Source organism: Coturnix japonica, chromosome 1, assembly GCF_054131305.1.
Source record: "Coturnix japonica strain WE chromosome 1, WE-NBRP24, whole genome shotgun sequence".
In the NCBI taxonomy this organism is placed as follows: domain Eukaryota; kingdom Metazoa; phylum Chordata; class Aves; order Galliformes; family Phasianidae; genus Coturnix; species Coturnix japonica.
In genome coordinates, this window is record NC_140663.1 from 45,474,479 (window position 1) to 45,491,582 (window position 17,104).

Here is a 17,104-nt window from a genome sequence, read left to right on the forward strand (position 1 = left end):
AAACCATATATTCAACATGGCTCTGGGTCACCTCCCAGGCATGCACCACTCCTTTTTCCTAAAGAAGAGGGAAATAAAGCAGAAAGGAAGAAGAGGTAATCCGGAATATTACCTAAAATGAGGACACCACTGAACTGCCATCTGGAAGGCAGAAACGACAGACGAGCACTACCTCTGGTGTATGGACAATATATATGTAAAGGCACAACTGAGAACCTGAGGTGGAAAATACAGTGAAATGATGCTTACCATTTACAGCATTGCTGAAGTTTTAACATTAAACAGATTTGGCATGTTAAATTCCCAAGTACTACATATTACTTTCAAGTAATTTTTACATTAAGATAGGCATCTTATTTCTAATTAATAATAAACATTTCTCAATCTATTTATTTTACTTCTGAGCAGTTAAAAATACTCATTTTGAACATTGCTGCTAACAGGGAAGACAGCCAGATCAAAACCATTTAAGGCATCCAGTGTAAAGATTCATTTAACAGTTTCCAGCTCAAAGTAATTCCTATCTCTGCTGACAGTGAATCTGAAGATTTCTCCACTCTAATATCTACATCTTCCTATCTAGCACTGACAGAATTTGTGGAAGTGTGGAACAGAACAGCTCAATTTTATTCAGACACTACAGCAAAACACTGTATGATACTTAACAGGAATGCAAGACACTCCACAAAAACTGCTCTCCTGCTAAGTTTAACCATCTCTCTGTCCTCTTTAAGGAAGGTGGCTCTGCATAAAGACAGGTCAACTCTTTGCTGCTATATAAAGTTGAAGGTTAAAATGCATAAGCTGGTGTGGGAGACTATTTCCTGCTGAAAGAAAAGCCCTTTAAACACTAGAACCTCAAATCTAATTTGTTGGCTTATTGATACTTCTGCGCATACTGCAGAAAGCTTCTAACTCTTTATGAAGCCACTGCATTGAGAAAATGGACTGCACAGCCAAGCAAAGAGTTTAGTATGACCACACAGTACAAGCAGCAGGGAATTCACTTGCATATGTATTTGAAATTCCAAATTTTGGGCAAGGGATCAGACCTCGTGCTTTAATCAAGATCATCTGCTGGCAACAACAACCTGAAATAAAAAGGCCTTTGATAAGCTTGCTTTTGCTAACATGTTACTTTAAAAACAGAAATGAGAACTTTAATCTGCTACTGATTAATCTACCCATCTAAATCAAAGTCCACACAGCTGAGAATGAACAATCTTAGTCAGTCAGGTCTCTGTCACCATTGCTAGGACCCAGCCCACAGCACACTTCTGGGGTGGTAATGAGATAGCACTCTACTCTGTACACTGATGAGCAGCTGAGTTTAGTTACTCAGTTCAGTATTTCCAGACATCTTTTGGGAAGAACAATACGGTTTAATGTATTACCAGTTGTAAGAGGTGAATAAAGCAAGAACTGTCAAAGCAACGTCCATCCCAAAAGCAGTCCAGGACTGCGCAACAGACCTGAAACAGTCGTTCAGTTTGAACATCGTCTGAAGCCACAGCCAAAAGGAACCGGGACTTGTAAACACCAGAAGAGCTGAAACTGAAAGGGAAACTACTGCAGAGAGCATTTCTTATCTGCTTCAGTTTGCAGGGTGCGTATAAGAGGACAGTGAGTTAGGAGGAAAAAAAAACCAAACCCCAAGAAACAGACCATTGGTACTGATCACTTACTGTAACTTTTGTCACTACCAATGAAAAGTCTTAAATGAAGCCTCCAAATGCACCAGCATCCACTAACAGTTCTTTCTGAATAGACAGTCACAATGCCATGCTGAGCAAAGAAGGATCAAAATGCTACATCCATCAAACAGTGTCAAATACTCTGCAAGTTTACAGTACCTGAACCTTTTTATTGTTGTTGTTGTTAAGAGCTATTTAAGATTTGTCACATAGTCCACAGACAAAAGCAAACAGGTAGGACATCAGGGTAATGCAGTGAGTTGCTTATGGTTCTTTTTGTTTGCTTTGGCTTTGTTTGTTTCCCCCACCAGGTGCCACGCTAATAATTCATGAAAACATCCCTACTGTGAACTTGCCTGGGGCCACAGATTGCAAGAAACCTTATGTATGTAAACAGTGCACCTGAGAAAATACAACCCAAGCTCTCTTTTGCTATAACAGCTTGGAACTAACAAAACTGTGTGGAAAAGTCCCTTTTACCACCAAAACAGATTTGCTAATCCATGCCTGGATTTTCAACGGTACAGAAAAACAGCTTGTAATCACTCTATAGAATGAAGTTCTAAATCAAGGCCTCCTACCTAAAGGAAGCACCTCAATTAACCAAAACTGTCCTTCAATAAAAGCTATCAAAGTTTCTCCTCCAGGAATGAACCAACAGTCTGTGCATCCACAGAAAATCTACAGAGGTTTCCTCTCTTGTTCTGTAGGTTTCACATGATGAAAGCCTTTCATAATTCACTGAAGGATAACAATATGCAAAACCTCATTAAAAACTTGGTGAGCGTTAAATATAGAAAGTGAATAAATACTTCAGGATTGTGTCTGAACTAGACTTTAACTTGTACTTTGAAACATCAAAGGAAACTGTCTGCTTTTCAGGGATTTATTTATGCATATTTTTAACATTAGGATTTCTCAAGGTAGTATGCAGAGCAGCTTTAAGCCCTGAATACCTCTACTCGCAGCAGAAGCCCTTAGTTTGACCTCGAGACCCCGCACAATGATTTATTACCATGTACGATCCAGCTCCATTAACCATATTCTTCAGTAGATGTGGAAATCCACAATCATTAAATGCAAGCTTAAAACACAGAACCTTCAGCACTGGAGATCTTGAGAAAGGTGAAATACACTATTCCACCTTTTAATCCACATTATCGAGTTATTTAAATCAGCTCTGTTCCCATAAAGCATCAGGAAAAGGAAAGCATCCTTCTATTCACAATTCAGTACAGCTGTGCACGACTGGCTGGGGCCCCAGGCCACAAGCCAGGAACTTCTGAGTTCAAGTCTGGCTCTGCCACTGACTGCCTTGCTGTGTGGCCTTCAGAGAGCCTCCACATTTCTCTGCTGCTCCTCTTCCATCCATACTCTACCTTACAGGACGGCGTTTGCTTTGTTTTTGCAGACTTTTCCACAAACAAGATACAAACTGAGAGCAATTTTTCCACTGCGGCTGTAATTGGTACAGCCTGCTAAGAAGTCTCCATGAGCCAGCTGATACTTAGTAGTTTTTAAATACATTAACTGCTAACATGCACTACATAAATACATACAATATACTCACAGATATCAAAAGAAATAAATAGTAAAATGGAAAATAGATTATTACAAAGCAGACATTTCGTTTTTTGTTAAAAACACACACATGTACACACACACACAAAAAAAACAAACCCACAAAACGAAGTGAAATGAAATCTGCCCTAAAAGCAATTTTAACTTCCAGTACTCAACAACCTACGACCTTGTTCTTATTAACCTACTGAGCCGGTGATGAAATCTGTTTTTAACAGCTTATATTAAGCGTACACATGGCATGCAATGCTTCAGCTCAAGCAATTACAACAACTAATATTTTAAGAATCTTAGTTTAACAACAGAGAATGGCCTAGGAATGTGCAGTACAAAAACGATTCAACCTTAATTGTAATACCTAGCATTAACTAAACTATCATTTCAAATATTAGCTTTCTTAAGAAAAAAAGATCAAGACAAATTACATAAACTGAAAGCTTATAATATCTTGCATGTCTGCTGTAGAAGTTTCGCTTCTCATTATCTGATGAGGCAGAATGCCATGGAGACTGACAGCAGTGAACCTCAGCTTTTCCTGGACTCCAATGAAGCAGTCACGCAAACGCAGCTGGTCACCTTTAAAACAGTCTGCAGTGCTTTTAGATCCACACCCTGGGAGAAGAGCTGACCTCAGAACCTTATCGAGGCAGGCTGCCTTTCCAAAGGCTGGACCGTTCAGCCAAACCATGCAGGCATGTTTAGACTAACAACAAAGCAACTCAGTTTTATGGTATGTTAGCTAACAATACAAGTCATTGCCTTCAGCTTAAATCCTAGGATTTAGCATAGCCTCCACCTACTATCTTCTTTTGCTTCTTGTTTTACCTAAAATCTGCTAAGAACGCACTTACTGTAGTTTTTTTCCGGTATCGGGACACTGAATTTATTTGGGCAGTGATAAATTTAAGGCTATTTCCCAACTAGTAACACAACAGCAGCATAAATGAATTCAGAATACTGCTTTATTTTGAGACAAAAACAGTCAGAGACTTCATCAAAAACAACAGTTCCAGAATAGCTCCCATGCAAAGAGGAGGAGGTAAAATGCAAATTCAGACAGCATGTGTTCAAGGAGGACTAAAATGGTTCAGAGCCGTGAAACATTACCCACGTACAGCATTTACAATTCTCCTGTTCCAGGTCATTTACTAACAGTTTAGCACCTTATCACAGCAGCTTTCGAAATATATTTGCTGATTAGACCCCGGAAAGTTGAAGAAATACCATCTTGAAGAAGCAGGCACGAACAATTACTAGCAAGATTAAATCTTCACCCGAATAAGATTTTGTTTTCTGCTTCCTCCAGCACGCTACCATCCACCTGCTTCCATTAGATGGAGCGAACACAAATACAACAGCAGGGCTTGTACAATGGTTAACAAGCACCGTTGCCAGGGTAATCTAGATCAGCCCTGAATAGGATTACAAGACACAGGTAGAAACCAAACCAAGCAAAAATAACCCTAATGCCTTGTCCACATCCTCCCTCTGCATCATTTGGTCTGGTTAAGATGAATCACGACATAACCTGAACATAACCCAAAAAAGAATGTAAATGTGACTTTGTAACAGAAGTATATTTAAATCACAATTGCCATTAGTTGCTACGCTGGACTTATGCAGCTTCAGCTGGTGTATTCTTGTATGGAAGCGTTAAAGAAGCTTTTGGGGTTTTGATTCAGGCTAACCAACTATGCTTAAAAACAGTTTGACCTTGGTCAGCGTTTAGATTCCAACCACTGCTCATCAACTTGTCATCATACCCACAAAGAAAAAGAGAACTGGACAGATGATGACATATATGTAACCTAAACAGAAGATCCTCTATCTACTTTCACTGTGTTTAACTACTTTTACTTATTGTTGTAAATATTTACAGCCAAATCTCTTTTGAATAAAGCAACCGGCTACTAATGACAGCCAAGGAAATGTTCATACCATCTCAAAATTCATATAAGAATCAAGGAGCCTAATGACCATTCTGCTTCATGGGATGACAGATCCCTGAAGCACACATAGAAGAGGCAGCAAAGGATGACAGTTACATTCTGATTCCTTTTGCTCCTTTTCCTCCCACATCTGTGTGCAGAAAGTCACTTTTACTGACCTCAACCTCACTTCAGCAAGAGGCAGAAAAGCCTGGAAATAATCCAGGGAGGGTAACCAGATCAGAATTTCCACACAATAAAACACGAACATTCATCTGTATGTTGCGATTACATGAATTATTATCTCTGTGAATTGTTCAGAGCAGAAAACTGAGCATAAGCCCACTGTTTATCTAGCTGGCAAAGTGACACATGAAGATGCATCAGTCTCACTTTCTTACTAGTAGTTCTTCCTCTTGCCAAAGAAAGATGTTTTGTAGACAAATACACGTAGAGTATAAATTCAGAACTCACGTAACATGCTACACATTGGGCCCTAGTACAATTATGTAACTGAAATTATGTATTTTTAATAGTATGTTGTATAAGTGCAAATAAAAATGTTTCAGTGAGAACGCTAACACAGCTACACTTGAATACTGCAGTGTCTTCTACTACAAATAATACAGTTCAAACCAGTAAAAAAATGGGAGGAAACCCAGAAGAGAGACTGTAAGGGAGGTTTAGGTGATGTAGGACACTACATCCTGGAGAACTGGATGGCTCAGGCATCATCAAGCTCTCAAATACAGATTGAATTATGATGACAACACATCTGTGCGTATCTGCCAAAGAGTATGTGTAAAATGGAACAAGTGAATTGAAGCCTAATTAATGGTTAAGTGGCATTAAGAGAATACATATCTAACCATTCCTGCTTTTATATAGGTCAGCCAGCCTAAAAAGTTCAGAACCTAAAAAGGCTACGGCGTGAATATACTTTAACAACTCAATTCCAGCAGCCTTGTTGCAGTTGGTTTCACATACACTTGTGCATACAGAGGCTGTGGCAAACCACCACTGTGGAATCACAGATGGGCAGCAGCTTATGACTGTTCTGCACTAATAGATGCTGTGTTTAGAGGGGAAAAATGAATCGAGGTTTATCCATAACATAATATCCCAATATTAGATCAGCTGCTTCTTCCATGACTTCTCTGAAATGATTACAAGTCCGTAACTATAGAGCAGCAGAGCATTTCAGCCCTCAACTATAACCCAGCACACACTACACAAAGAGAAAGGAAAACATCCCTTAAATTGACAATACCCATCAAGCTTTAGGAACTCGCTTCAGAAGTGTGTGGATGGCACCATCTATAAAAAGCCCACAGTTTGCATATGCAATGCTCCAAAAATATAATGCTTTGTCTCTACAAAAAATGAACTGCTTTGTCGCCTTGTCTTAGAAACAGATTCACAAACGTGAAAGAATTTAGGCAGTGAGACATGCTGGATGCACAGCTCCAGAGCTGGTACTCACCACAGACAGAGGAAGGCACCATTTCTCATGTGCCCTTCAAAGCACTCATGGCACCACCACTACAACAACACGGAAACACTTTCAGCATACAGCATTTTTTATCTTCGTGATACTTCCACATTTGCCCTTGATGTTGAACTGGCCAAATCTTTCCTTGACACCTCACTTTAGATGGTCTGACACAGATCTGAACAGGCTGCCCAGAGAGGTCATGGATGCCCTGTCCCTGGAGGTGTTTGAGGCCTGTTTGACCAGGGCCCTGGGCAGCCTGGTCTATGATTAAATGAGGAGGTTGGTGGCCCTGCCTGTAAGCAGGGGGCTGAAGATTCATGATCCTTTTAGTTCCTTCCTACCCGAGCCATTCTGTGATTCTTAGATTTGTAAGTGTGGCACATGCAATTATATCAACTAAATTCCAGAGTTGTGTTATTAACAGAACTTGCTATTTCCTCAAGTAAATACTGAAGTTACCTTGCTCTGAGAATCAGTGTCTTTTTAGTCACCTCGACTGAAGCTCAGATCTGTGTATCCAATTAATTCTGCAGCAACAACTACAGCCAAATATTTAAAGTTTAGCCACTGAACCTAACCAGCTTCCTCAGCAAAGTTCTCCAAAGTGGAAACCCAACTTACTGCCACCCTGCTGTCACACTGCACACTCCACCAGACTTTCTGAAAGGTTACAGGACTGGAACTCAGATATCTACACCTGATCCCCTTGGTAAAAAACTGAAACACAGCTTTTCAGGGCTGAACTTCCCATGTCTTATTCCCCTGTCTCACATTTTGAACTGTTTATATAGGAACCCAGGCCTTCTGCTGAAGCAGCCCTTCAGAATGAGGCAGGTTTATTAATCAATTCAAGCAAACAAATGCAACCATAAAGATCCTTGTGCCTTTTGGTTACAATGAAATCACTAGTTAAAGCAAAGACAATACCAAGGCAACACCTTCCATTCACGTCAGCAAAAGCAAAGTGGTTCTATGAAACCCAAAATTAAGGAGTTCCGCTTCAAGGTGCAAGCCACAACAGAATTTTCTAATAGAATGGGAAAGGGGCAAATATTCTTCCAACTGTCTGTGAACTCACATGGTGAATTTTTCTTTGCTTGTAGAGATGGATGCTTCTACTCTACACAGCCATCTATTAATAAATCAAAGACAAAAGTCTCAACAGGTTTTTATCTGAGACCAGCAGCACAGACTGCAAGACCTTCTTTAGTTTCTCTTTTATTTTCTTTTCCCTCTTTCCCAGTGGGAAGTAAAAAGGATGAAAAAAATAAGAAAGAAGGATGTTGAAAAAAGTAAGCACACGTTTTTCAGACACTTGTTTTCCTCGATTTTTTCTTTCAATTCCAGCTGCAGGCTCCTGTATATTGACGCTCAGTGGAAATAAGGCCTTTCTCGTCAATTATCTCTGAAATGTCGAGCACAAAACTCCAGGGGCTCTGCTGACTACAGAATTCGCTGCAGTTTTTAGTCTGCTGAAACAGTCTGTCTTGGAAAAAAGAGCGTTTCCTGCAGACACCAATAACAATTGTCAGAGAAATGCAAACAGAACAATAAAATCAGCTTCCAAAGCTACTGCCATTGCTGTAAACTGGATGAAGCAAAAAGGTTCATGCACCCCAACACGGCACTGCTGTAATGCTCCAATTTTCATCTAGGAAACGTAACTCGTGTCAGGTCCTTCAAAATGGACCAAACCCCTGTTTTGTTCCTTTTGTACCGCAAGGGCAAACTGAATGTACAGCACTGACAACTGTCCAGACCTTCCTTTTGAAAACCCCGCCATTCTGTAGGTCAAAGAGCATCTCAGAAACCTACTCAAAGGACAGAGACTACACACTGGAATTGTTTCTACTATTTTCAGTGATTACTTTTACAATACTACATTAAGCATCTGAGATAGCTTCTATAGTTATGAACAGCTGCAGGTATTAGAGAATATCCCACAACTTATTTCCATACCATCAAGACACATCAGCATTTGCATGATCTGACAGCGTACAATGGAGAGTAATGCAGGAAGGCCGAATAAGGTGAGGACTTTCCCCAAGCAGAGCTCCTAATCCACAGCACTGCTGCTCCAGGACAAAGCTGGCGTGCCCCATGGTTCAACCATTCTAAGTTATGGCCACTACCACTGGAACTATGTAACTGATGGTTTGGTCAACTGAGCCGGGAATCCTATCTGTAACATTGTGTTTGGGAACTGTACTCCTGAAGTTCACCAATCAACAGGTACAGTCAGTCGGTTCTGGCTACATGAGGGCTCCACTAAACCCAGGGCGGCTCTGAATAACAAAAGCAAGTTCAGCCACCAGGCCAAAGACAAAGAGTGTCTACAGTGTTCCCCCACTCAGCTACATGCTACCAACGTGAGAGTAGATTCCACTAGGTTCATTAATCCTAAACAGGAAAAAAGTACGTTACATCATATAAGAACTAGGTAATACATTACCTCTGAAGTTTCTAAGACCAAATTCGAGTGCTCTTTTTAATAGGCTCACCTTAACTGATAACACCTTTTAATCTCCAAGAGAAAAATCGATATACGGTAGGATTATTTAAAATACCTTCCAGCCAAGGGTAGGGGGAGGGGAATCTGAACTATACTACGAGACTGCAATGAAGACATACGTGTTTCCTCCGTTTGGATTCAGCTGTGCAAATATAAGGCCACAAAGAAAGGTTAAACGATCCATCTTGTGGATCTATAAAGTTGGCCTGCCAATTGCACCCGATGCACACAAAAAAATCTGTAAGTAGATTCTTTTATTTTCATCATCGTCTGCTGCTTCGACATCCAATGTAAAAAGCACCAAAGGACCTACCAGGAGGAGATGAAGAACGTGCACCACCACCGAGAGATTTTTTCATTTAACCTCACAGAAGGAGCATTACATCACACTCCTACAATGCAGGGGGAGGTGCCTGTGCACAGCCAGCTTCAGCTATTTCCCTTTAATTTTCTGCTCGCTTCTGGAGGGAGATGCAAAATTAACTTGCCTTTCAATCGTTAGTACGAGAGCGGGCGGGGGAAAGGCGAGAAAACGCCGCTTTTCCCCTATATTTACCAACAGAACGTGGAACGCTTACGCTCCGAAGAGCGGCAGACACCAGCAGCGCCCTGCAGCTGCCAGCGCGCCTGCCCCACTCCGAGCCCGCGGAGAGGGCCCTGGGGCCGCCGGGGCAGCGCCGCGCTTCGCCCGCCGCGGGGGAGGGGAGGGAGAGACGGGAAGGGAAGGGAGAGCAGCGCGGAGCTGCGCCGAGCCCCGCCAGGACAGCGCACGGCGCGGCGCCTCTCCCCGTCCCCCTCCCGAGCAGGGCCGACGCGCGGCGAGCGTTTCCCCCATCCGTCCCCGCCGGAGCCGGCGGCAGGAAGAATGCAAAGCCAGCTCCGTGTATGCAAATTTTTGCAGCAGATTGAAGAGCTCGGGGTGCTGCGGGGAAGAAACGGCTGTTTCGGGAGCCTCCATTTAAATAGAACGAGATTTTCTGTACGATCTGGTAGCCGCGCGGCTCGGGGGAACGCGGAGGAGCCGCAGCCATCCCGCCCAGGTGCTTTACGTGACGAATCGCCCCCAAAGCCGCACTCGCACAGAGCCATCTTTCCCAAGCGCTCCGCAGGCGCCGCCGGAGCCCCGCACACAGACATCCGCGGAGCAGCGCAGGGCACGGCCGGGTCGGGCTCTTTAACACCGACGAATGGGTAATTAAAATAAGAATAAAAAAAATTAACAGAAAAAAACCATCGCAGTAATAAAACATAAGGGCGCCACTAACCTCATAAAGTGCAGCAGTGCTTAAATCCAGCGAGTTGAGGCATACAAGGTAGAAATGGAAATGAGGAAAAAAAAAAAAAAAAAGAATCCTGAAACTATTTCGCGTTTGTTTTGTTGTTGTTTTTTTTTTGTTTTTTTTCTCTCAATTTCAAATGTTCAGCAGCCAGCAGAGACTCCGTCGGCCATTTTGGCGTGAGCTCCCTCCTCCCTCGCTCGCTCGCTCTCCCGCTCCCTCCCTCGCTCTCCCTCTCTCTAAAGGAAGCAGCTTTTTGTGACCTTCAAATACAGCCCGGTCACGTGACGCCGCCGACCTGTCAATCACGCGACTGGGCCCGACCCCGCGCCGCCTTAAAGGGGCCGCGCAACGCGTGTCTGAAAGAGCCCCGCGATGGAGACGCGCCCGGGGAGACGGCTGACGGCGACTAGATGCGCCAAGTAAGCCACTGTTTTGCACAAATGAGCTGATCGAGAGGCTCTTCCTTGGTGTAACAACTGTTCATGGGCATCACACGGCTTGTCTTTCTCGTGGCCGTCACCACCACTGAAACTCACCACCCACTGCTGCACTGTGCTCACATCCACTGCTTGGATGTGATGAATAGTGGTGGGTGCATTTTTTCCACTCAGTGGAATGCAATGACACACCTCTACTTCATCTGTACTTCCACGTCAGACACCATGGTGTCAGACTGCCCCTCTGCCACATGGCAATAAAACATAATGGGATACTGGTGGGAAGGTTCAATCCTTACTGCTGTACCACCAACATCCACCTCTGACATCACAGGCCATCAAAATAAAACAGGAGGCATTACTTTTGGAGCAGCCATTCTCCTTCATGGCTATGAAGTTTGTTGTGTTGTTGTTCCACAGACAAAGCTTTTCAAACTGGAAAACTTTTTGAGGGCAAGAAGCAAACAATCAGGGAACAAAACCATTTTGCAGTGTGGATAAAAGTTCCCAAGTAATCTACCATTCTGTCAAAAACACGGACTACGGGTCCTAACCATTAAGCTTTCTGATGCTGACAGCTCTATGAATAGCTAGTGTTAGTAAGTTATATCCTCGTTATATACTAACTTACCTGACACTTCACTTCTAAGCACCTTCCATCTGAGGATCGTAAAGCATCTTAAAAACTTGAACGAAGCTTCATAGTGCTCCTATGAGGACAGCAGCATCTACTATGAGCAGACACGCGCGTTAAATGCTCATAGCCAGGGATTCTCTGTGCTCTTACAGCTGAGGCAGGAGAGTGCTTTTCTAAATTCACATCAAACTGCACCTTGGTTTTAGACACAGACAAACCTTCTAGGTGATCTTTGTATACCAAACCAGTAAATTAGGCCTCAACTTTATGTATACAGGGATATTCTGCTGTCCAGCAGGTAAGCTGGGATATCAACCATACTCTCTAGCAGTCACCTCAAGGAGAGCAGGTCCTGGCTGATCTGCAGATCTTCAAGCTGTTTTAAAAGGATTCAGGATCATTTGGCTCTTATGCAAAACACCCTGTCTGCAGGGCTGCCATTTTGTTTTTGCTCAAAGTCCTACAGTTTGATCTGACCTTGCTTATTTTGAAGGCTGCACCCTTACCATCCTACATCACTCATCCCATCGGACCATCCGTATTGCCCATTCTACCTGTGGTAACAAAACTTATTTATTCCCTCACTAAGTTCTTCATAGCTGATGTAATGGAAGTGAAGATGTCAGATCAGCTGAGGACATAATTTTTGATGCTTCTGCTGAGGAATTAACAAATTTCTCATAGCACAAATGCCTTCTCACCAACTTTCCCCTTTTCTGTTAGTGAACCATTTGTTTCCTAGAGTATCAGAGGCAATTTCCAAAGTGAACTGAGGCCTGCAGGCCCTCCATCCTACTGCAGCTCATCAGCTCAGTTTCCTCCCCAGTCCAACCCCAAATGTGGTTGTTGTGACAGAAGCAGGAAAAGTGGTCACCAGAGTATCAACTGACCTGGATCACTGTGCTTGCAAGCACCAACTGCAGCTTGTTCACCTCTTCAAGATAAGGGGATTTAGAAAGGTCACGTTGTCTTTTCCCAAGATATAGTTAAAAGCATTGCAGGTCTGAGGGTGGGAATATAAATGCACGTAGTTGCAATATCTACTAATAAAAAAAGTAAGCAGAAAACCACTTAATTTAAGGAACAAAATTACAAGTCTTAACTATTCCTTGTGTGCTCTAACGTATGCCACGCTATTTATTTCAAGAGAACAAGTGAAAACCTAAGGTTAAAAATCAGGATTCCTAAGCATCTTGCTTCCTAAATTCGGTAGATGCCTGTGTCAAGTTCCTGGATATCAAATAGTTCAGATCACTTCTTAATTCTTTTCTGCAAACAGAGGTACCAAAATACCTGCCAGTTTTCAAAGCAAAGACAATAGCTGAGTCTGGCTGTATCAACTATCAACTTTTTTATCCGCCTTCTTTTTGAAGTCTTCAAAGCAATTGTACACAAGCCATTGTTCAAGAGATGGCCTCCCCTCTGTAGGAGTTCAGACTTTGAAGTGTCCAAGCATTCTTCAAGGACAAAATACTCATTCCTAAGGAAAACCATATATTCTTCTCCTCCCCCAGCTTCAGGGAGCAGTCAGACATTTGACGCTGCAGAACTGTGAAAACAGTGTTGGCAGGTGTTTTGTTTTTTTTAAACTAGCAGCCACAGGATAATGCAGCTTCTTTTCACACAGAAAAATGCTGTGATTAAAAGTGAGCAACGTAGGAAAAGCGCAGTTTCTGAAAAGGTTAGAACCGCTTGTTGCTTCCCATACTCAAAGGCACTTATCAGTGCATTTGAGGAACACAGTATCCAACTTTAGTATGCAGAGTTTATATTGCAGTGGTGGTTTGGAACCACAGTAGAAGTCAGATCTCTTTTCTTGGCAGGGACAAAAGAAGAGCAAAAGACCCGAACACACACAGCACATTACATTTAAGAACTACGCATTACTTCAAGGCCAAGACAAAGCTTTGAAATTTTGAGAACACCCACTTTTCCACCTAATTTTTCCTTAATCTGCCACAACACTTTCCCTTACTGTTCAGCCCATGAATAATCCATCGCTATGCCTCCACTTGTTCTATCTCCTCAGATTCCCTTTCCAAAGTGGAGAAGCATAAAGCCTTCTATCTTCCTTTTAACAAAGTTGTTCCACCAACAATGGAAGTAAAAACTCATTTCCTACCAGTCTCTGTCACACACGGCTGAATCTCCACCACGCTAATCCCAGCTTCCTGCACATCCACTTCTCCTTTGATGCCAAGGCTCCACCAGCATACAAGTCCTATGCAGACTCTTCCCATAATTGTTTCGCACCTCCTGCAGCACCTCCGACCAGGCAAAAGGCAGCATCTGCTGCAGTTAATCTCAAAGCACATCTTATGATGATGATGAGCTACCAACAGACATAGCCAGAAAATATCATATCATCATCATAGTATCATAGTATCATAGTCTCGTGCGGGTTGGAAGGGACCTTAGAGATCATCGAGTCCAGCCCCCGGGATTCGAGCCTCTGTGTAGCAGAGCGGCACTTCTACCACTTGCGCCACAGGGGGGATTCGAACTCCGGGCCCCAGTGTTGCAAGGCGGCGTCCTTAACCACTGCGCCACCAGGGCACACAAAATATCATCTTTTGCTTTGTTCCGAAGCCCTCCTTTCAGTAGGAAATAAACTTCCATCTCTTTTCTAGGCAATCACTGATATTTAACGCATTGGTAATAGTAAATATATTGTCATTTCTTTCTCCTCCTGCTCCCTCAAGCAAAACCAGACAAGAGACTCCAAACTTACTTGGAAAGCTACATACACAGAAAGCAAATTGCATATCATGTGAGACTTCATGATAGGAAACAAACAACAAGCTCTCCAAGTCTTCCCAAAATCTTCAGTCAAGTCTCTTCCAAAAGCCAACTGAGGTTTTTTTGGAAGTTGCAGGAATCATTTACACACATATCCTTGCGAATTATGAGAGTACTCTGCATTAACACAAAGAGCAAGGAAACCTGCACAGATAATATATGAACAGATGTTCAGGGAAACAGCATAGACTACCACTCTGCTCATATACACTGCAAGCTGCTGCTTTCTAACTGTTGTTTACAACACGAGAATTCCCGTGCCAGTTAGAGGATTGATTCAACTGTCCTTCCATCCACAATAGCTGTTACTCTGCACCTCAAAAGCAGCAATAAACTCACTGGTTAAATGCTTCCCTCCCCTCTGTTTAAGGCCAGAAGCTTTAAATGTAACAGGAGCAGGCATTAAGGTTAGAATATTTAAAGAACAATCTAACTTTCATGTCTATAAACACATCACCGCAAAGGATCGCCTCCTTGTATGGATCCTTTAGACGTATCTCTACCAAAATTCAGTACATCCTTATTCACTTCAGTCTCATCTATCTGTGCAGAGCAGATTTCTCACAAACGTTTAAGGGATGTCTCACAAAAGATTCCTGTAATGAAAGCATTAGTCTTTCTCTAGACCTTCTGCTTCTTGTTTTCCTCCTGTACCTGAAAGGAAGTTGTGCTGCAGTTTGATTTCTGTAGATACTTTTTTATTTATGGTGAGACAGATCAGTACTTCTCCACAAATTGTTCTGACTTGTTTTGAGTTTTTGTGTGGGGAGTTCAGTCACTGGCCCGGAAACCTCTGAGGAAAGGAATTTCTGGCATCTTGGTTTAAACTGGCACCAACCCATTTTCCTTTGTTCGCATTAAAGGAACCACAATACGATAAGAAGAGAATATATATATTTTTAAAATACTGATGGTAATTCAAAACAAATGCATACTCAGAGGATTACTACTGGAAAAGCTTTCCTTAATCCGATTCATTTTTCTAGCAAAAAGAATTATTTGTTTCGGTAAAAATCCATGAACTGATCTTTCCAAGTAAGCTGAATATCTTTCCTGAGTAATCTGCCTTCATGTACAGGGCTGTGGTTTGAAATGTCAGAAGTAACAGCTAGCTGCCTCTGAAGGAAATTCTACAAGCTCTACTGCTGTTAAATACTCAGATGTATGCACCAACCTAACACAAACCGGTATGAGCCCTAAACATGACTGAGTTGATTAAATGCAAAGAGGTCAGCAAACCTATCAAGGCAGGAGAAAGAGAAATCATACCAGCTCACCAGATCATAGCACAACAGAGGTACGATGCAGCTGAAGAGTTCCAAAACACCTCTATAAACAAATTTTCAGTTCACACCATCTTGACCACGGGGAGTAGTACTTTTACTTGTACAGTGAGTCCTACCTTCTACATCTGATTTACTTCTATGAGGAGCTCTATATTGTACAGCAGTGGATGGTCACTTCCTGAAGGGTCTAGATAAGTTCAGCAACTTGCAACCAAGTTCATGTAATTGTTTACATCTTTTTATCCTACTTATCATTTAGCTTTCTTTTTTTCCCCTTCTCTCCATACTCTTGAAATGAATATTCAGTCATTCATCTGGATGTGCATACAAAGAATACAGAAGATCCAACGATCCAGTCTGAAGGTACTCTTTAAAACTATAATTCACAAGCATTTACAAAGCCAATGGCTTGCTCTAAGAGGCCAGATGTGAACCCTTTCTGAAATTGAGTGGCACAACCAGCTTGCTGTAGCTACCACATCTTTTTTCTCAACTACACAATTACAGTAGTAATACATGCTAGTGATACAGAGAATATAGAGAAGGAGCTCAGAATTATTCTTGACTCCTAAAGAAAAGCAAGGAACATTATTTAAGTCTGTTGCTATTATTTGACTATTCAGATTTTGTAGCAGGATTTTGAGGAATGAATACAAAATCATTCCAACTTTTATTTTATGAACAAGCAACTTGCCTGATCACTCTTTTTTTTTTTTTTTTTTTTTTTTAAGCTAAAACCAGTGCTTGGTTACAAACTAAGCCACTTTTTTCAGCAGTAAATACCTCCACAAGCAGAAAGACTTTCGCCTTTTTAAGTTCATGTAGTTCAGTTGAACAACAAACAACAAAAATATATAGAAATCAATGCATCGACAAGGAACTGAAAAGCAGAATTCCTTCCCCCCCCCCTCCCCCCCCCTTTCCTTCTGTTTACAATTTGGAAGACAGTATCTCCTCTTTCAGAAAGCACTGAAATAAATATATGTTTATATATACTAGTCAGAAGTAATACATTCAATTTACTAATGGAAAATACCAGTTTTGTTTAATGAACTTCTATGCATGCATTCCAGGGATTTCCTTGTCTAAACACTGGCAGGATACTACTAAATGTTTTATTCTTATTAGTCTTTGTGACAGTTATACTAAGAGGAACCAGTAGTAGGGAGAATGAGCAAGAAATCAAACTGTCCTCCAGTTTCTTTAAGCCACGCTTTCTGCCCATCTCTAGCAAGCTACCTTATAGTAAGTGGTCGTCTATGTAAAGGTAGGAGAGAAATCATGAATGGAGTATTTAGCAATTATTTTTCGATCTATGTCTTTCCAAGTAACATTTAATACAGACATCAATCAATTTTCAGTTTGTGCATCACAAGCAGTTGTTTGAGAAGAGCAGTATAACAACAAGAAAAAAAAAGTCAAACCTATTGATACGTGTTTTAGCTAAAGACTGAA

General features: G+C 41.8%; 1 protein-coding gene across 48 annotated transcripts in view; it reads right to left on the minus strand.

Annotated features, from left to right (window-relative positions):
- TNRC6B (trinucleotide repeat containing adaptor 6B) overlaps positions 1–17,104 on the minus strand; it is a 134,547-nt gene that overhangs the window by 74,489 nt on the left and 42,954 nt on the right. For 10 of the 48 annotated variants that reach the window (XM_085517280.1, XM_085517253.1, XM_085517287.1 and 7 more), the window contains exon 1: positions 10,476–10,728. The exons of 35 other annotated variants lie outside the window; for them this stretch is intronic. Coding sequence is in view for 10 of the 13 variants with exons in the window: in XM_085517287.1 (XP_085373413.1) it covers positions 10,476–10,480 (5 nt within the window). In the remaining 3 variants the exon portion in view is untranslated. Of the gene's footprint in view, positions 1–1,472; positions 8,205–8,657; positions 9,099–9,523; positions 10,383–10,475; positions 10,729–17,104 lie in introns of those variants that run through there. 3 more of the 48 variants (XM_085517117.1, XM_085517122.1, XM_085517170.1) reach the window with 3 other exon arrangements.